This window comes from Heptranchias perlo, chromosome 2 (assembly GCF_035084215.1).
Source record: "Heptranchias perlo isolate sHepPer1 chromosome 2, sHepPer1.hap1, whole genome shotgun sequence".
NCBI classification, from domain to species: domain Eukaryota; kingdom Metazoa; phylum Chordata; class Chondrichthyes; order Hexanchiformes; family Hexanchidae; genus Heptranchias; species Heptranchias perlo.
In genome coordinates, this window is record NC_090326.1 from 25929028 (window position 1) to 25950759 (window position 21732).

Consider the following 21732-nt stretch of genomic DNA (forward strand, 5'->3'; position numbering starts at 1 on the left):
GGTGGGGACGGTGATGTGGCAGACAGAGTGTAGGGGAATGAGTAAGAGCACTCACTTCGGCTGACCTGGTTAGGTCATTGTGTGCAGGTGCGTGATATGTTGGTGGTGCTGGTGACCGCCTCTGCCACCTCGAGCCAGGCCTTCGTGGTGGCAGAGGCAGGCCACTTCCTCCCGTCCACCGGGTGGAAGATCTCCCTCCTCCTCCTCCTCCTCCTCCTCACCCCATCCAGTAAGACCTGGAGTGAGGCATCATTAAACCTGGGAGCAGCCTTCCCCCTGGGCTGCTCCATGCTGTAATTTTGCCTATTTTCTGCAGCAACAGTCAGTGGAGGACTGCCCCTTTAAACAGGGCTCCTCCAGCTGACAGCCTATGATGCGGGTGCGCAGTCCGCCCGCTGCACAGCTTTCCAGCGCGAAACCCAGAAGCCAAGGTAAGTGGCTTCAATTTACTTACGATCGCGTGGGGAACCCACCGATTTTACTGGGTGCGTTACCCATGCGCCCAGTCGGCCCCCCACTGCCAACCCACCTTCCTGGTAATATCGGGCCATGTACTAAGAAAAGTTAATAAGAGCTATAGAAATATAACTTAGACTTGTGGAGGGCCTAAAGCCCACTTTCATAGTGAAAAGTGGAATTGCCTTCTCCCCTGTGAAATGTGCAGATTTATTTATTTACATAACTGTGGTACGCGAGAGGAACACATTTATTTATTTATGCACCTGCAGTGGGTAGGGGAAATTAATTATTTTCCAACAACCAATCTAAAACCGCTTACTTGGCTACCTCTGACTGTATCTTATACAAATGTCTTTCCAAATCCTTTCAGCGACTGTGTGCTCCCTCTCTCAGCCACGCGCTGAACCATCATTTTCCAAACCTTCCTGATGGGAAAGTGGTGGGCAGTGTGCATCTGAATTTCCAAAATACACTCCCATCGGGCAAGACTTCGCAGTGGGAGTGCAGGCTCGTAAAAGTGCCTGCATAATCTCCTTAATGACTTAAATGTTTCCTGAATAAGCTATTCTGTGCTGCTTTAACCCTTTCCTAGAAATAACTCATGCTTAAAACTGACCCAGGTGCACGTAGTAAATCCATGCATTGGTTTCAACAATTAATGAATTATTAAGTAAATTTGACATTTGCATAAAGCATAATGTAAAAGTTGCATGGAACGTCATCAGTCAATGGAAAAAATGTTTTTTTTATATATGCTAGAAGGTATATTTCATCTTTTGGTTTGAGCTGGATCATTCATGATGGGGAGGAAGAAAAACTCGGGCTGGGGTTGGGATAGGGATCCTTTCCCACATGAGGATATTTTCTGTTTCTGTGATGACTAAAGACTGGCATTGACAAACTCTATGGAGGTGTTCACCTGCTTATGCTTCTGACTGAGCCTGGATGTAAGACTGGAGAAAATATATGGAGAAAAGCCAGTCAATACCACAACTTCATGAGGAGCTTAGGCTTGTGATGAGGTCAATTCAATATCTAATATCCTCCAAGACCCCCTCAAAGTCACACACCATCCTGACTTGGACATATATCACCATTTCTTCATCATTGCTGGGCTAAAATCCTGGAGCTGCCGACCTAATGGCACCTCGGGAGCACCTTCACCACACAGACTGCAGCAGTTCAAGAAGAAGGCTCACCACCACCTTCTCAAATGTAACAAGGGATGGGCAATAAATGCTGGTCTTTCCAGGAAAGCCCACATCCCAAGAATGAATTTTTTAAAATTCATTTTTTTTTTAGGAGGTGCAGTCTTCCATTCATAAAGCTATTTCGAGACCTGTAGTCAATATCTGCATGCACTGAAATGTTTCTAATTTGATCATCTGTAATGGGACACCAAATCCTTGAGAGTTCAAAATGTGGGCAAAACACTGAAATCGAAACTAATGCAGTGATTATGGAGGAAAACATTTTAGTGCTGCAGCATGTCCCTACTTGATCGCATTATTCAGGCAATGAATTTCTGAGGAATTTTTAAGTAGACACCAAATGGCACAATCTACATTTTCTCAGAAACTTGACGTGCAAGTCAGGGAGGCCGATTCAGCATCGAGTAACCTCTGTAAATTCTCTCTTTACTTCTTACAGCCTTCTGTGAGATTTAATGAGCTGAAGGATTTTTTAAAAAAAAATGTATTTTAATTTGATTTTAGTTCTTTATGCTGGATCACTCTGCTAAATCACATTAAGGGCATTTATAGTTAACATTACCTTTGAGCTGTGCACAGCACTTGTGATGGCAACTAATAAATACGACTGGTTTTCATAAAATATTCAGAGCAGGGCATTATTGGAATGATTTTTCTTCTCCACCAGCAAAATTCAATCATTTTTTTTATTTTGCATTTTGAAAATGCATCAGATGTGCGAATAATATAATTTGTGCTACAGTAAGTCTCTAATTGAAGTTGGGCTTAAAAAAGAGCTTCCACGAACTGAATAAAATTTTGCCGTGCATGATTTAAAACCTTTAGATTGCTCCGCACTCAAATGCAGAAGGCCCTCATTCAGTATTTAATGGGTTTAAGTAATTAAAGTTTATCAGAGAATATGTTGGGAATCGGGTGATGCCCGAGCCACACATCAAAGCTCATTGGCTTTCGAGAAAAGAAGCCTTTTCAAATAATAAAATAAACATTCCCGCACCTGAATCTCAAATCAAACAGTCAGAATAAAGGATTGCACAATGATGCTTTGCGGAGCAGCACGGGGCAAGTTCAGGCCCCTGACTCTGCACAGTTGCCAATCTCACTCATGCTACCACGGGAAGGCAATGGGTGGAGCAGAGGCCACGGACGGAGTCAGCTCTGGCCAGATGTTAGAGCGGCATGATTAGAAGGCTGAGTATAATACATTTATAGGGAAACAGTGAATAGGGAAAGGCGATGACAAATATAAATGCATTGAAAGAAAAAGACAAGGGGAATGGCAGAAAATTTTCAATTGTGGTATTGTAACCCAACATTACCAATGGATTAATGTTGGACCTGTTCATCTGAAGGTGAAGTTCTTTAGTCACCCTGCTATCCTCAGTTCCCTGCTAAATATAGATAGAATCCATTGATACCTTGGTAATCTATAATGGTCTCGGTGAAAATTTGAGCCAATACATTGTTTTTCTGTTTGCAGCTTTCAAAAATCACGATCCGAATCTGCCAGAGGCAGGGAACCGTTCAGTGCCGTCGGTGCACTGAAGGAGGTGATTGGTTACTTTGATGGGTAGATTTTATGAATTTGCACTCCTGATATGTGGAGCCTTGCATGTCGGAAGCATGTCGTAATAATTCAGGTGTAGAGTCAGCGCCCCCTCCCTGCAAAATTTTCTAGCCTATTAATTTCCACCCAAAAATCTACCCTGACATCATGTGAGAGTATCGGCAGTCAGGCCCCAATGTCCTCAATTGATCTTTGAATATATGGCATTCAATGCTGAATACTACATTTTCAAACACACGGTGGTGGTAGTGGGCGGGTAGTAATTTTAACCTAACCCCACCCCATTAAAGTCAGTGGAAAGTACAATCTCGGGTGGGCTGTAAACCAGGGCGGGGCTGATCCGATCCCATCAGTTTCCCGACAGGACGGGTTAGGTTAAAATTATCCCCGCTGTGATTAAACTAAAATTAAGAACGTTTAGTTGTGTTTCACCATGGCTTGAGCAGAGGCCGGATGCTTGCTCATGTATACAGAGGAAGAGTCCAGGAAATAGAAGAGAACTAGAAATTAATCAGCCTGTCTTGACATGAGATGTGCATGACCATTTTTATCTTCTTCCTCTTTGACACGGTGCCTGTACTCCTCCATCCCTTTTGAAGGGGAATAGAAAGAAAGAGCTCCTGCTATGTCTCTGGACATCCCAAAGCCACCAATTTTTACCACCAATTGCATATTTATAAATTCAGTTACTGTTATGTAGGTGCCAGAATGATACTGGGGCTTAGAGGGTTAAATGATCAGGACAGGTTGCATAAACTCAGCTTATATCCCCATGAGTATACAAGATTGCGGGGTGATCTAATCGAGGTGTTTTAAATGTTAAAAGGATTTGATAGGGTAGATGCGGAGAAACTATTTCCTCTGGTGGGAGAAGCAAGAACAAGGGGACATAATTTTAAAATTAGAGCCTAGGCCATTCAGGAGCGAAATCAGGCAACACTTTTTCATACGAAGGGTAGTAGAAATTTGGAACTCTGTTCCCCCAAAAGGCTGTGGATGCTGGGGAACAATTGGAGCTTACAAGACTGATCTATTTTTGTTAGGTACGGGTATCAAGGGATATGGAACAAAGGCAGGAAAATGGAGTTGAGGTACACCTCAGCCATGATCTAATTGAATGGTGGAGCAGACCCGAGGGGCTGAATGGCCGACTCCTGTTCCTAATGTTCAAACGTGGCACCTAATTTGTGCACAGCACAGTCCCACGATTATCAATGAGATAAATGACCAGGCTGAGGGTAGTATATTGGGCAGGACACAGGGAGAAGCTCCCTGGTCTTGGACTAGCTACGTCCATCTGAGCAGGCAGACGGGGCCCTCCGTTTAATACCTCCTCTGAAAGATGGGTAGATTTTAACTTTTGGCCACCTGCCAGTTCCGGCAGCGCAGATTTTGAGGTCCAGGCCTCATTTAAATAGAACCAATGTCTTGATGCCACCTGCCGGATTCGGGCTGGTGCAATATCGGGTGGCCCAGAGGCCTCCTAGCTGGCAGCATGGTAAATGCTGGGGGGTTGGGGTGATGGTGGAGGTGTCCTGATCGGGGTGGGTTATTCGTTCATGGGATGTGGGCGTCACTGACAAGGCCGGCATTTATTGCTCATCCCTAATTGCCCTTGAGAAGGTGGTGGTGAGCCGCCTTCTTGAACCGCTGCAGTCCGTGTGGTGAAGGTTCTCCCACAGTGCTGTTAGGTAGAGAGTTCCAGGATTTTGACCCAGCGATGATGAAGGAACGGCGATATATTTCCAAGTCAGGATGGTGTGTGACTTGGAGGGGAACGTGCAGGTGGTGTTGTTCCCATGTGCCTGCTGCTCTTGTCCTTCTAGGTGGTAGAGGTCACGGGTTTGGGAGGTGCTGTCGAAGAAGTCTTGGCGAGTTACTGCCACGGTGCACCGATGGTGAAGGGAGTGAATGTTTAGGGTGGTGGATAAGGCCCCAATCATTTGGGCTGCTTTGTCCTGGATGATGTCGAGCTTCTTGGAGTGTTGTTGGAACTGCACTCATCCAGGCAAGTGGAGAGTATTCCATCACACTCCTGACTTGTGCCTTGTAGATGGTGGAAAGGCTTTGGGGAGTCAAGAGATGAGTCACTCGCCGCAGAATACCCAGCCTCTGACCTGCAGGTTGGTGCAGATTATTTTGGTGGGTCCCATTGAAATTGCTTCTCCTGGCCCCACAAAAATAATTTAAAGCTTAACCTTTTTGGGACCTCGTTGGCTGTACCGCCGTCAAAACTGGTCGAACGTGTGCGCGGAGTGTGCTCCAACCAGATCTGTCCTCAAATGACAATCGGGTTCTTATGCAAGTAATAGAAGCCCGATTTGCATGTTAAAAGGGATCTACCGCCTGGAACAGGCGGGTGCTTTGGCCGCCTAGCAGTAGACCCTTGTAAAAATGGAGGCAGTTGGAACGTCGGCGTAAACAGGGTGGTAAGTCTCCCACCCCCATTTTGAAGCCGTTACCGCAAATTAACGCAGATTTCGGCAAGTTAGAATTGGCCCCGGTATGTTCAAAAATGCAGCACTTCCTCGGTGCTGAACCGAAGCGTCTGACTAGATTAGATGCTTGTCCCTGGAGTGGGGCTTGTATCTCTGACCATCTGACTCAAAGGCAAGAGTGCGAGCACTGAGCCACAGCTGAGACTGAATCTGTCCATTTTGTTTTTTTTCAATACTTCAGTTGAGACAGACCATGCTGTGTAAGGCAGCTGTTTGTGTCAAATGTTAATGGGTCTAAGGGTTGAATTTACTTATTTTTGTTTACTTGCATCGTTTCCAGTGCTGGTTCTGTGTTTCATGAGGTTGAAAAACCTATTCTGTACAGTGACAAGTGCAAATATTGCAATGCCCAATGATATTAATATCCCAAATTAAATGTGTTCTTGATGCAATTTGAATCAGTGAGCACAGAGGATAAAAGACTTCATTTGGTTCAGGAAGATTGAAGGACCAGTTCCGCTATAACGGTGAAGCAGAGAAAAGAGAGCTATGTTGAGACCATTTGGAAAACCCATGATCAATCAGACTAAGTTTACTTTAGGGGGAAAAAAAGGATTCATTATTTGCCACTGATTACTTGCTGGTGATGCACCACTTCTGTGGAGCTACATGACGGTGGGATGGGAGTTGTGCCAAGTATGATGCGGCTCCTGAAATTACATTTTAATTATGGCCTCTTGCACCTCATGTGCTGTGATATTAATGCCCTGTCCCTTCGGGCATGCACCGCCACTAATAGGAGAGGGACACACAACTTAGTTTGCAATCTGTAAAACTTCTCATGCTGCGGACAACGAAGCAAATGCAATTTTTGCCAGCCTCCAGGGCAGCAAAATCTAGGCAAAAACACAATTTACCTCCCAATTCCCTATTCCTAATTGTGCCCCACTGTTTTTCTTCTGAGTTTGCACGTTCAACTTATACATTTCAGTTGACTTCATAGCTGTAAAAGCCTGGATCACTTTCTTCTTTTCCCCCTTTTCCCCCTCTATCCTGTGCCCCACCCCGCCATGACCTGGACCCAGAGACAACCTTATTGTTGTTTGAATCATCTTGTGTGGTTCAATGAATCTGATTCTGTAATTCCCCAGTGGTGACGCTATAATTAGTTTTGCACACCCAGACACACTTCAGTGTGTATGTGAGAATCCCTACGTGGTCAGTTTTCGGTAAAATATTAAAATGCCTACGTGGCAAAGAAGCAGAATGCAAAATGGTTAGAAAGGGTTAATTAGTTAGTAACTGAGATTGGTACAGGTGGCCTGGCTTCCTGCTGGGCCATATGTTTGCGTAGTCAGCAGGTTTGCATGGTCTTAGCAATGTCGAGTCTTTGATGTGATTCAAGGACTGGTCTGAATGTCTCCATGTTTATGGCAGATCAATATAGGTACCGAGCTTAGCCAAAGTTGAAAGACATTCCAGGTTGGGAGATAAGGGACAGGGAAGAACATTCCAAGTTGGAAGGTGAGGAAGTATCCCCTTTGATGTCTAACAGCAACATGGTCAGCACATGATTATTTATGATTGGCCGGAAATAATGTAACCTCGCATGGCAACCTGTGCCCGGCTTATGATTGGTGTTGACCCTCGTTAAGTATGTTCCAACCCTATTGATTTGTATAAAAACGTGTGGATTTCTGTATGTTTTTGTTCTTGCTCTGCCAGCATAGAGGGACTCTATCAGGAGTCCGAATCAATGCTGCAGACTAAGAACCCTGCTATTAAAGTTGTGATGAACTTTAAAATGTATTCGACTTCAGTTTTTACTGAACCAGACTGAGGGGAAAGAATCCGGATCGTCATATGTATTTAAATTATATAATTTGCATACAAGCTCAATGTGATTCTGTGGAGCTGATGGCTTGTCTTAGTTAGAATGGACAGCTACAGATGTAATGCCATTAAATTAAGTACGTTTTATATTATTATTTTAAAAAAATCCTGTTCTATTCATAAACACAAAACTGGGCAGAAGATTTCAAATGTGGTCCAACTCTTGCTTCATTAAAATTCCATTAAAGTGTCTATCACTTCCTTGGACTCTATGACACCTTAATGTTCTTGTTCCCATGGCAATTTCTGCCTTGCAACGTGAAGTGCTCTTCCCATTTGATGATCGTACCTGAAACATTTTTTCCCAATTTCACCTTGTGTGACAGCGATATCGTACAATTCAATTTGCCATTTGTAGCACCAGTTTGCACAACCATACGTTTTATTATTGTAAGCAGCACCTGCATTCATCTGCCAAATTGCTGAGTATCTGAGCAAGCCTTTTTTTTCAATTGTAGCATTGATGCTGTGATCTCACATTCCCACTGTGTGGGTTGGTGATAGCCCTGGATATCTGCCCATCCTCTGATTGGGGCTCCCTGCTAGGAGTGCAGGATTACAGAATTACCCCTTGCATTCTTCTCATCTCACGTTAGTGTTACTCACAGACAGAGACAGTTTTTTGACTTAGTAATTTTGACTTTGGGCGATAATGTAAAACGGGTGATATCGGATCAGTTACACATCTCTCCCCATTTTCATTTCCATTGAGTTCAATAGGCGGCTGATCCGATATCTCCCATTTTGCACTGTTACCCAAAGTCAAAATTACCCCCATTCTATTTTAATTCTGCTTGGATATTATGAAGCAGTTGGCCGCTATATTGGGTTAAAATGCAGGCCCCCCCCCACAGAACCTGCTGTTCCATTCATTTCAAAGGAAGGTAAATCAGCAGGTCCTGCGTTTTTCCACCAGATCTTCCTTTCTGTGCTCCACCTCGGCAATGCTTAATCCCCGGACGGGGGTAAAGATGAAAAATCTATCCCGTAGAACGAGAGGCTTACAGAAAATGTGAAGGGACAGAGAGAAGGAGAGGACTGTATAAAGAGATACAGTGTGACAAAAAGAGTTGCAAGCAACCGTGGAGATATAGGCCCTGATATTTATGTGGAGGCGGGGATGGAGTGGGGGCGGGGCGGGACTTGTAATGGCTGAGAAACCCGGAAATGCGGGGAATGTAGCCACAAGGCACAAGATTGCATGCCAGGGGGGAGATTGTGGGTCTGGGGTGGAGATTGCAGGTCGGTTGTTGGGGGGTGGGGGTTTGGGTCGAGGAGGGGGGAGTCGTCGGACCGTGGGGAGGGAGGCCGATCGCGGAAGGTTTATTTGAGGGGCTGGGCAGGGGTGGGGAAGCACTCCTGGCCCACAAGCAGTGCTGGAAAGGTACTTACGAGCTGGATCCGGCCGTTCTCTCCTCCCATCAGCTGCCAGGTTTCACGAACCCTGGAAAACTCAGCCTGCAGCTGTTTAATGTAATAGTCAGTTAAATTTTGAGGCACACAGCCTCATTAACATATTTAAATAACTGACCTGCCTCTGGAGAGCAGGTTACTCACCCGCGCCCCCCTCCCCCCAACCCACCTCTGTTAAAACCCAAAGTTCAAGGCGGGTTGGGGTCTGGTCGAGTTTCAGATTTTTGAAATTTTACCCCACCCGCCAACTCCCCCTCCCCCCCCACCAACCCCTCCCCACCGTCTCTGTCCTGTCCGTCGTGGGAGGTGAAAATTCCCCCCTTAGAGACAACACTGATTGAAAGTGAGAACCATACAGAAAGGAATAGTGGAAAACAAACAAATGCAAATGGATTCTGACAGGAAGTATTAGAGAGTGGACCGCAAGCAAAGACACTGTTTGCAGCAAGAGGGCAAGAGTTTTCGTTTTTGTCTGGCATTGCTGCAGGAGATTAGCTAGTGTGAAGATTTTCAAAACCTTTCTTGAGCCATTGGAGCATAAAAACAGCCAGGGATGAGAGAAGGGCATTTGGCCCCTCGAAGGTTATCTTACATTGACTCTCCATGGCTTTTAATGTTTTGAATAATTCCAATTTTTTTTTCCTCTTTGCATGCTGAGAGGCCCCAAAGAAGGGGCACAGACATTGCAAGTGCTGAGCCCAGAAAATATTAGCATAGATAGATAACCCACGGAAAGTGTAGAAGCTGTGGGATGGGAATAAAACTGAATCGCAATGCCCCAGATACAAAACTTATTAATTATGTACACCTTTAATTATTAAACTTGAATACATCCTAAAAAAGAACAATTTAAATAATTCACAGAAAAGCTTTCAACTTACCCATCTAACAGGAGGTGGGCAATTTTCTGGGTAAATTGAAAAATTATTTTGTGGATTATTTAAATTTTTTATGAGTTTATCTTTTTAGATATGAATATAGTTGATTGGCTCAGGAAATAACATGGCAGTCAAAAGAAATTGGGGGTGGGGGAAGGGGAAATTGAGCGATCTGACTAGTTAGTTTATAGCGATTGCAGGTTCGTGATGAAGGGTCTACACCCGGAACATTAACCTATCTGTTCGTTGCGCTGATGCTGACTGTCCTGCTGAGTGTTTCCAGAAGTTTGTGTTTTTGCTGCTCATTTGTGAATGGCAGTTTAGGGGGAAAAAATAAGGGATTTGATTCCTCAACCTTGTACTAGCGATGCACTCTTTGTTGGTACAACTTATTCCTGTCCAGTAAATGGAACTGCTTTTCAGTTGAGCACATTTAGCCAATCAGGTATTTGATTTGTTAATAGATGGTGGTAATTTGAGTCAGTCAATTTTTATTATTTTTGCTTTATGGACACGTGGCACTTTTGAGATGTGACACTTCTGAGGTGCGATGCTATTTGAATGCTAGAAGCAAGAATTGTAATTGTCTGGGTCTTGCATACTTCTCGGGTCTCCCATTAACCATTTCCTTTCCAGACTGTTGAGCTTAGAGTTCTACACAAAGCAATTAGTCAGAGTCAAGGGTTCTCATGGTAACAGAATGCTACCTGCTTGAGCGTATCTTCTGACTCCATTAAACAATTATAATTATTTATAATTAACTGTTTTGAGCAGCAGGATTGAATGGAAGTCTATGCTAGTAATAGTTGCTAACTGGTAACAACTTTTTGTTTCCTACTCTCGAGCCAATTCTTTATTATTTTCTATACTTTGACTTTGCCTCTTTATCTCCCCTTTTCCAGATAATTCTGTAACCAGCCATTTATAATCTGTTTTTGATGTTTCGTAATTTAGGGTTATTGCAGTAAGAAAGCCATTCCTGATGTTTAAGTATGTTTTGTATATTAAGTGTAATGTATAGTAAGTGTCAGCTGTGGCTCAGTGGGTAGCACTCTTGCCTCTGCGTCAGAAGGTTGTGGGTTCAAGTCCCACTCCAGAGATTTGAGCACACAATCTAGGCTGACACTCCCAGTGCAGTATTGAGGGAGTGCTGCACTGTTGGAGGTACCGTCTTTCGGATGAGACGTTAATCTGGCTGCCCTCTTAGGTGGAAATAAAAGACCCCATGGCATTCAAAGAAGGGTAGGGGAGTTCTCCTGGGTGTCCTGGCTAACATTTATCCCTCAAATCAACACCTAAAAACAGATGTTCTGGTCATTATCACATTATTGTTTGTGGGACCTTGCTGTGTACAAATTGGCTGCTGCGTTTCCTGCATTACAACAGTGACCACACTTCACAAAAAAACTTAATTGGCTGTAAAGTGCTTTGGAACGTCTTGATGTTGTGAAAGGCGTTATATAAATGTAAGTCTTTCTTTAAGTAATGATTTTTAGCACCAGAATACATGAGCTTCAAAACAAACAAACTTTTTGGGTCTGGGAGGCAAGCATTTTTCTCAACCTGCCGATGGTCCAAAGATTAAAAGGTTGGAGCAACATTAACCATTTTCAAGTCTTATGGTATCATTGTGCACAATGAGCTATGAAAAAAATCTCTGCTGCAACACCCTGTATAATCTACCCTGATTTCTTTAAGTGCCCTTGGATGCCTTCCATTTGGTCCTAGTGCCTTTATGAATACTGAAGCACTCCTGCCTTTTAATAATGTTGTCACTTCCTTGCCCCATCCCCCCCACGATCGCTTCGTGGGTTTATTCAGTGAGTACTTGACCCATACAAATAAGAAAGATTTCAGGTGCAAACCCCAGTGTTACAGGTTGGGTATTTTTATACAAATGTCTTCTCTCTCAATGGTTTAGTACCAGTTCATGTTAGTGCACTTTGCATCCTACCAACTGGGAGCAGTACCTTTCCTATCTTCTGTCCTTGCAATTACTCCATTTTCAGTAATTCGCTTATTGGACTTAACATTAGTCTTGAACTTTGCTACCCAGTTCTCTTGAAAGTGATGCATATTACCCCTGCAGGCTAGAAGTTCACAGACTAAAGCTACAAATGTGTCTGCAATGGGTTAATTTCCCTTGGTCTGAATGCCTTCAGATAGAATATACAACTCTCTGTCGATTCAAGAAACAAAGTACTTGTTCTGCCTTGGTGAATTCAGTCGGTTTCATTGTCTCATGAGGTTATCTGCACCGGCATTTTGTGTAAGTTGCATCTCTCAAGATGTGAACCTTTCATCTGCTCAGTGCCAGAATTCAGAAGAACTTCAGCATTTAGCTTCTTGGGTGCCAAAATCAATGCTCTGTTTGCTTCCTTTGTAGAAATTTTCTCTGAACAGTGGTGAAATCAATGTTATAATGATACCTAAGATACATTTAGTAATAAATATGAGATATGGGGAATGTGCTTCTCTCCCAAGCTTTTTGGCATGGATTCTTTCCCCTTTGCATTCCTCTCCAAGATCCGGAATTGGCTCTGATGTCCCCCTTTATATCTGGCTATAAAGGAATAAAGGTTGGGGAATGGAACACTTTTTAACCTATTAACATCACCCAGTGCACTCACAGTCAGACAGGATGTGCGCCATTTATAATGAAGTTGGCCAGCCTTCAGTGACTGATCTGCCAATCTGTATCTCCAAATAGCACTGGTGTCATGGAATGTCCATTTCCACTGCACTCTTATCAGGTTTTCTATTTGGGGTTTGAACTGATGAATTAGTACCCTGTGTTAATCCATCAGCAACTTTTCAAGTGGTCAGAGGAAAAAAACTTGCCATTTCCTCTGTCTAGTCTGGATTCTCCCTACAGACTGAAAGATAAGCGCAGTACTCTTCAACACTTGCCTAATGCAGTTTTACACACTCCTACTTTTGCACAACTACCGTTTTGTTTTGACATTTTTAATGGCTTACAGATTAGAAAGTCAGCAGTACTGCTTAACCAGAAGGAGGAGCACTTGTTGGTTTCATTGGGGTGGAAGAGCACATTCTCAATTGGGTGCTGTTCTCAGACTTTTGCATTTTGAATGCAGTTCAGTTTGTATAGCATTTTTACTCACAGCGAAAATGTCAACCCTCTTCTACCTCACCCACCCCAGTTTAAAAAGTAACATGATCTCATGGTTGCCAACCCTCTACGAATGTCCTGGAGCCTGCAGGAATTACAAATTAATCTCCTGGACACTGCTGCAAGCAACCCAGAGAGAAAAATCATAGGGGCATAAAAAAATTGTCTTTTATTTCCTTTTTATTTTTGTTTATTAGTTATAAAAATATTGGAGGTTGGTTTAAAAAAAAGGCTATTTGACTGGGTGGAGCAGTTGGAGGCGGGAGATCATGTGAAGAAACCTCCAGGAATACATCCAACCAGAGTTGGCAACCCTATCTCAGCTCCATTTTGTTGAATCTAATGCTATTCATTCTTCTGGCATGGACCAGTTGGGCCGAATGGCCCATTTCTGTGCTGTACGTTCTGTGTAATTCTGGAAGATTTCCATTTCCATTGCAACATGGCAACATTTGCAGCGAAGTGAGCTTGTAGTACGAGTGTCCTTGATATCACAATGATGGACCTGTCATTCTGTTGAATAGTTTTGTTAAAGGGAATTTTCTTCCCCCCCCCCCCCCCCCTCCAGCCAGGCAAAAACTTTCAATGATTAATTTTCATTTAAAAAGTCTTTCAGACTTCTAAGGCAGTAAATTGAAAAGCCAATACTGTGTGGGGAAATTGGGGCAACAGGCATTTAGGCTGTTATTTGTTTAAATAAATAAAGGCCGAATTATGCAAGATTGTTAAAAAGAAAATACCTGATGCACCAAGGGGTGTTAACGGAAACTCACATAAACCACTCAATGAGCAATTATTCTCAGTCCCACCGTTTCGTTCTGAGCATTTTGGGAGTTCAGCATTTTCTTTTGTAGGGCCCGCGTGTGTTATAACAGTCACATTGATTGTGGGATTGCCGTTTAATGGCTACTAAAGCTGTCTACCGCGTTCATTATTTATGCTCAACAGCCGTGCCAAATGGTGATATCTGCCGGCTGCTGTGACTATTACTGGTTGGGCCATTCTGACGGTGTATTTTTCCGCTGGGGGTCCCCTGTTAATAAAGAGCAGCTGAGCCCCGTCTGGATGGTGAGCGGCTGAGTTGGACAACTATAATTTTATGTATTTGTCTATTATATATTTAAATAAATCTTTCCCTTTTTTAAATAATATAAATTGCTTTAAAGATCGACAAACTGGTGATCACTTACTGATGTGAAGTATTTACGTTGGGATTGCTGGCGCTGAGATGCAGTTCTCACCTTGCGCCACTGGTAGCCACTGTTGTATCATTGACTACACTCCGGCACCAGTTTAATACTGCTTTTACTTTCTTCCCCCCACCCCCCTCCGCAGAAGGCTGCTTGTTTAAAGCTTATAAGGAAAGGACAGAGACCATGGGTGCAGTAGAAGTCCAAGAAGATAATCGAACACAAGTGGAGCTGCCCGTTGATCAGGTTAGCATGTATAGAAGGCTTAAAAACATACTTTTTTGGGTGCCGTGATATTACTGTTAAAAAGAAAAGAAAGACTTGCATTTATATAATGCCTTTCATGACCTCAGGGTGTCCCAAAGCGCTTTACATCCAATTAAGTAATTTTGGAAGCGTAGTCACTGTTGTAATGTAGGAAACCCGGCAGCCAATTTGTGCACAGCAAGGTCCCACAAACAGTAATGTGATAATGACCAGGTAATCTGCTTTACTGATGTGGTGTTGAGAGATAAATATCGGCCAGGACACGTGGGAGAACTCCACTGCTGTTCTTCGAAATAGCGTCAAGGGATCTATTACCTCCACCTGAGAGGGCAGTCGGGGCCTCAGTTAAACGTCTCATCCGAAAGACGGCACCTCCGATGCTGCAGCACTTAGTACTGCACTGGAGCGTCCGCCTAGATTCTGTGCACAAGTGCCTGGAGTGAGGCTTGAACCCACAACCTTCTGACTCAGAGGTGAGAGTGCTACCACTGAGCTCTGGCTGACACCTTAAGACATGCAGTGTTACCATCCCCCACACAGAGTAGCCACTACTCCTCAATTCAATGTAACACAGGTCTTATCTTCAGTTTGAATGTAAGTTTGAATGCACTATTGGTATTGGGCACCAAGGAAACCACCACTGGCATGCTTTATTTATGATGTGGAGATGCCGGTGATGGACTGGGGTTGACAATTGTAAACAATTTTACAACACCAAGTTATAGTCCAGCAATGTGGATTTCATTTCCACATCGTTCACCTGAGGAAGGAGGTAGCCTCCGAAAGCTTGTGAATTTAAAATAAAATTGCTGGACTATAACTTGGTGTTGTAAAATTGTTTACAAATGCTTTATTTAAATCAGGGCTTTACGTACCCACTCCCAATTTTCCCTACTTTGCTTCAGAGCAGCATTGAGGGGAAATTAAAGCTATCCCGCACTGACCGCTTTCATATACAGGTCTGTATTTTTTTTTAAAAACCCTAGAGAAGGCGAGAATCTTGTCTTCGTGAAGGCAGGATCCCAGCAGTGCCTCTTTCTTCACATTTGGGAGCTTAATTCCTTCACAGAAAGAAAAGCTGTGCAGTCAGGTTTAACATCCTGAAACTAATAGAAGATCTTTAGGCGCAAAATGACTGACTGCCTCCAAGGCATAGTGTCTGCTGGCAGCCTTGTGTGCACTCAATGGGAAATAAGTCTTCGGATAGGTGTTGAACTGAAGTTCTTAAGTTGAATTTTTTTTCTTACTCTTCATTGACTTTCAATCATAACAGTTTGTGGGATGACTCATATTACTCTTAACTATGCTATTCTGAGCTCAGTGTTCTGTGAAGCTTCATTGAAGGTGAACCGTACCTGGAAACTGCTACTTATTTTCAAATAAGTTTTTGGGAGAGTTCATTTATGAAAAGGCAACAACAAACCAGTATAAATACATAAAAAGACTTCTTAAAAAAAAAAAAAATATTTGCTGCACTTTTTCCACTTCTGTAATCCAGTGTTAGCATTTAACATCGGGGTTTCATGACCAGATACACAGCAGAGCTCCCCGTGTCCTCCCCATGCTTTAACCCAACATCTGCGACAAACTCCCTATTGTACTGGTGTGAATTTTCCCATTTCCTGCACCAGCCATCATTATTACCTCATAGTGAGATTGCCAATATAGTGCCAGTTTTGGCCAAATTACAGCTCGCACAAAATTGGGTCAGTATCAATGGAAATAATAATTGGGAGAGATGTAAAATGGGCTGCCAATTCCCTATCACCTGTTTTGCACTACCGCACAAAGTCAAAATTACCCCCCGTGTGTGTTGATTACATCTGTATAAATTTTCACCTTCAGGGCTTCATGCAAGGTGGAGGGGGAGTGGGAGGCACATATCAGAAACTCGGTCATACATGCCTGACAATTTTTCATTCATTAAAAATGAATGGATGGAAAATCATGATAGGTGGACACTCAAAAGTCACTGATATATACTCCCAGCTCTGTGCCGGGAGCACTAAAGAACGAGAGAGCTAGATGTAACAACATAGATTTCTTGTAATCCATTTTGTTTCAGCCGATTTGTCAATTCAGTTCGTTCACTTCCCTTATGTTATTGGGCTCGGTAACTTTTGCAGTCGCTTAAACAGCAATCGGGATGTAGCATGCCCAACTACAAAGTAGACCTCCAGCTGCCCAACCCAACACTATGCTTTAACCCTAACCTAAATAAAACACACAGGATAGCATTCACCACTTGTACAAATATATTAGCAGAAGTAGACTGGAAAAAAAAGATGCTCAAGTTAATTGTTGTAACTGCACAATTTTTTAAAAAAGTGACCAAATGATGAGTCTCCCTGTTTAATTGTTTTTTTTGCTGTAGTATTCAGTAATGTACAGGAGCAAAAAAGCACTGTGGTCTTATCTGGCCAGCCCCAGCGTTTAAGAAATATCATGTGCCACAATACCCCTCAGAAACCCCTTATCAAAATTTGTTCCAGGTACTTATCCAGCTCTCTCTGGAATTTGCTGATACAATCATCCCCTACTCCCTCTCCATTCCATACATTCACCACACCTTGCATAAAGTGGTTAAATCTTGTCACCGACCCCCTTTCTAAGCTTGAGGCAATGTGGTATTTAAAGGACTTCACATGGTGAACAGGAGAAGTAAAACTAGGATGGCCGAGTAGTAAAGATGTTGTTTTATGGTTTTCTGGCGGCTGGAAGATAGATGATTAGCGATTTGTCTTTGGACCAGCTTTTTTCTGATTGGCTAGTGCTTGCACTTCGTATCCTATATTGAGATGAGTAGGCTTAGCCTTCTAAATCTAGCAAACCCAAATGTAACACTGGGTGATATCAATACTGGCTAGAGCCAATGGGCTATAAATTGGGCCACGTAGCCCCCATTGTGTAGGCGCTACCGCAACCTCCTAAGGATCCAAAATGGTGTCCGAAATGTGCGCGCACACTTCTAGCGTGACGTGCGCCGGATACCATCTTGATAAAGGCGTTTGCGCATGCACAGATAACAAAGGCCGGCAGCATGTAAAGTAAGGAGAATATGCGTTCGATCAGTGTGGAACGCTGATTTAAAGGTACAATTTTGGAACTCCATGCTTCAGCCAACGCAACATCTTAACCTCGCACTGCTGAATAGGTCATAAACAGCATAAAGGACCCCTCCTACCAGCACTATTTAAAGGGATCATGCAGGAATTACAGGTTAGTTGCTGGATTATTACTTCTGGCTGCTGATGCATTTGTACCTGTTTTTGGAGGTTTCCTATACTTGAATACTGGGACTAGGGGGCATAGCCTAAAAATTAGAGCCAGGACTTGCAGCAGTGAAGTTAGGAAACGCTTCTACGCACAAAGGGTGGGAGAAGTTTGGAACGCTCTTCTGCAAACGGCAGTTGATGCTAGCTCAATTGTTAATTTTAAATTTGAAATTGATAGATTTTTGTTAACCAAAGGTATTAAGGGATATGGGGCTAAGGTGGGTATATGGAGTTAGGTCACAGATCAACCATGATCTCACTGGATGGCGGAACAGGCTCAAGGGGTTAAATGGCCTACTCCTGTTCCTATAATAACATTTCAGTACTCTACAGGACGTGGGCTGGCTAGTTGATAGGCAACAGCAAGGGCACTGGCGGAGTGGCAGGGGTGGGACAGGAATGCTGTCATCCTGAGAGGGGACAGTAGGTTCATGTTCCACGAGCCACTGTCACTTGCTGCCTCCTGTTATGCGCCACCTTCTCCTACAAGAAAGCGGGACATGTGTTGGTGAGTGTCCTGCAGGATGTTTGGGTAATGTGGCTGTCATGGTTGAATAGCTGCTAGTGACCAGTGAGTTGTGGGTGTGCGGCTTGCAACAGTGGTAATGTGTGAGGGTGAGAGGAAGCATCTGATTGGAAGAGTTAAGTACTGATTGAAAGCGTTTGTTGGTATTTGGGTGATGGGGGTGTAGTGCGTGGAGCAGTGGATGCGGCTAGTGGTGCAGTTGGTAGGAGACGCCACTTGATAGTTGACCTCACTCACCTTGACCACTCATGTCAAAGCATTGAACTTCTTCCTGCACTGCATCCATGTCCGTGGTGCTATGCGCCTGGCATTGACTTCGCCCCTTCTGCCTCCCACTGCCTCTTGAGCATATGTCTGGAGGGCCCTTGCCCCTCTGTGGATATAGGATGCCCCTCCTTCTGTCCACCTCTTGCACCAAGGCCTCTGGTGCATCAGCAGGGAACCTTGGTGTCCGCTGTCTCGCAGGCCTGGTACAAACTCAGATCGGCAGATTGTTGAGGTCTGGTATGCAGATTGGAGGATGTGGGATTTAGTAGTGTGCAATGTTTATTCAATGTTTCAAAGTAGCTCAACAGTTTGTGAACATAGAGACAGGACCTACATCTGTGTTTTACGTATGCAACGTCTGATCTCCATTCAGATTCCGTGTGGACCCGTATCTTATATTTTGCAAATAAGAGGAGCAGGGTACCTTTAAGAGGTGCAGACTGCCTTTAATTGGTGCTAGCCACTCGTTTGATAGCAGGCCCCCCCCCCCCCCCACTGCTGGTGAGCAGCCACTCAACAGCACCGCTAGGCCTGGCTGCTCGCAGATATCAGGTAAATGACCAGGCAGCACGAATCTCACGTACTGCCTGCATCTCGATGACCGGGCGCGGGATAATCGTGCACCGGATTCCGGGGTTATTGAATTTAACCCCCAATGGGTGCTAAATAACTGTAGCAGCATCAACCAATAATCCGGCAGATGTTCTACTAGTTCTGTTCACACAGGTTAAAGTACAACAAAGTTGAAGCATTTTCTTGAAATGTGTTTTGAGAATAACTTGGCTCCTGTTTTTATTTTTCACTTACGTGGCTGGAAATAGGCATCTCAAAGTGAGCAGTTATATCAGGTTGACATTAAACAAAAACAAGTCTCCAGGGCAGTGGGTAACACACTGTTGGAGTACTGCTCGTTTACCTCCGGGATCTGGCTTTAAATCAAGCCAAGACAGATGGGCTTAAAATCTCCTGCTCTCCAATGGCTGTTAAAGGTACTAAGTGAAATAAGTTCTGGCAGTCTAATTCTGGTTCCCAGTGGGCACGCGGTCACATCACAAAACTGCCTTCACAATCACAGTTGGATGCAAAAAGAAACAAAAGAAGAACTAACCACCTTAAAAACATTAATTGTGTTCATACTGACACAAGATATAGCTGCCTTGAGAGCAACTCTGTATTTCTACATTTCCAGTAACACAGATCTTAAAGCTGCATTCTCGATCAAAATCTAAATGGATATAAAGTGTTTGGTTTGATTATTATGATGAACTGCTGTGGACTTAATGGAGTGTATCAGGGATTTGTTTGTAGCATGAGGATTGTGGTGTATAGCAGTGGAATCAAATTCCAAGAGCTGGCCAGATCAGTCTAACCCAATTGAAGTGCCACACTCTGCAACTCCTTGTCAAGGTAGGATTGATGGTCTCGGAGAAGTCATTGCCCCAGATTGTCTTGTACTGTCTGGTCTTGTGTAATCACCTTCAGCTGTCCTTTATACAGATAGGCTAAGTAGTAACAGTAAAACTGATCATCAAGGTGGCATAATGCAGCAACTAAAGCAACAAAAGAGCAAAGACCCTGTTCCCGTTAATCTATGAACTCCAACATGAGATTTAAATGGAAGATATTGAACCAAAGGAATAATTTTCAGAGCCTATTTTACATGTATAAAAAGCCTGCAAGTCAGCAGTCCATGGTGAAGTTGGATTCCACCAGCCTCCCCCCACCAAAAAACTAAGTTCACCATTGCCAGAACTGGTGATTTCACGAATGGCTTATTGGGCAAAGAAGGCACATGGTACGTTGCTGAGCCATACAGATCAGTAAGGTCCTAGATTTGATCCCTGGCCTGTGCTGTGTTGCCTGCTTTTCGATGGGATGGCAGTGAGAGTGCTAACGTTGGCCTTGGCACCTCATGGGTTAGGGCAAGTAAGAATATGCTGGGGTTCCTACTCATGGTTGCTGTTCTGTCCTGGAGCATTCATCAAGTTACGTTGAAACTACAGCACAGAAACAGGCCATTAGGCCCAACTGGTCTATGCCGGCATTTATGACCCACATGAGCCGCCTTCCTCACTACTTCATCTAACTCTATCAGTATATCCTTCTATTCCTTTCTCCCCCATGCGCTTATCTAGCTTCCCCTTAAATGTATCTATGCTATTTGCCTCAACTACTCCTTGTGGTAGCACATTCCACATTCTTATCACTCTTTGGGTAAAGAAGTTTCTCCAGAATTCCCTATTGGATTTATGAGCAACTTTTATATTTATGAACTCTAATTTTGGACTACCCCACAAGTGGAAACATTTTCTCTACGTCTACCCTATCAAACCCTTAAATCATCTTAAAGACCTCTATCAGGTCACCTTTCAACCTTTTCTAGAGAGAGTAGTGGTGAACGGCTGTTTCTCAGACTGAGGGAAAGTATGCAGTGGTGTTCCCCAGGGGTCAGTACTGGGACCACTGTTCTTGATATATATTAATGACATGGACTTGGGTGTACAGGGCACAATTTCAAAATTTGCAGATGACACAAAACTTGGAAGTGTAGTAAACAGTGAGGTGGATAGTGATAGACTTCAAGAGGACATAGACAGGCTGGTGGAATGGTGGATGCGTGGCAGATGAAATTTAACGCTGAGAAGTGTGAATTGATACATTTTGGTAGGAAGAACGAGGAGAGGCAATATAAACTAAATGGTATAATTCTAAAGGGGGTGCAGAAGCAGAGAGACCTGGGGATATATGTACGCAGGTCATTGAAGGTGGCAGGACAGGTTGAGAAAGCAGTTAAGAAAGCATACGGGATTCTGGGCTTCATAAATAAAGGCATAGAGTACAAAAGCGAGGATGTCATGTTGAACCTTCATAAAACACTGGCTTGGTCACAATTAGAGTATTGTGTCCAATTCTGGGCACCGCACTTTAGGAAAGATGTGAAGGCCTTAGAGAGGGTGCAGAAAAGATTTACTAGAATGGTTCCACGGATGAGAGACCTCAGCTCCTTGTTCTCTTTAGAGCAGAGAAGGTTGAGAAATTTGATAGAGGTGTTCAAAATCATGAAGGGTCTAGACAAAGTAAGTAAAGAAAAACTATTCCCATTGGCGAAAGGGCCGCGAACCAGAGAACACTGGTTCAAGGTGATTGGCAAAAGAACCAAAGGCGACATGACAAATAACTTTTTAATGAAACGAGTGGTTATGATCTGGAATGCA

The 21732-nt window shown here is 43.6% G+C and overlaps 1 protein-coding gene across 1 annotated transcript in view; it reads left to right on the forward strand.

Annotated features, from left to right (window-relative positions):
- The window catches only part of LOC137335978 (doublecortin domain-containing protein 2-like), a 195018-nt gene that overhangs the window by 126586 nt on the left and 46700 nt on the right, over window positions 1–21732 (forward strand). Inside the window, exon 8 of the mRNA XM_068001485.1 lies at window positions 14328–14428. Coding sequence (XP_067857586.1) covers window positions 14328–14428 — 101 coding nt within the window. The remainder of the gene's footprint in view (window positions 1–14327; window positions 14429–21732) is intronic.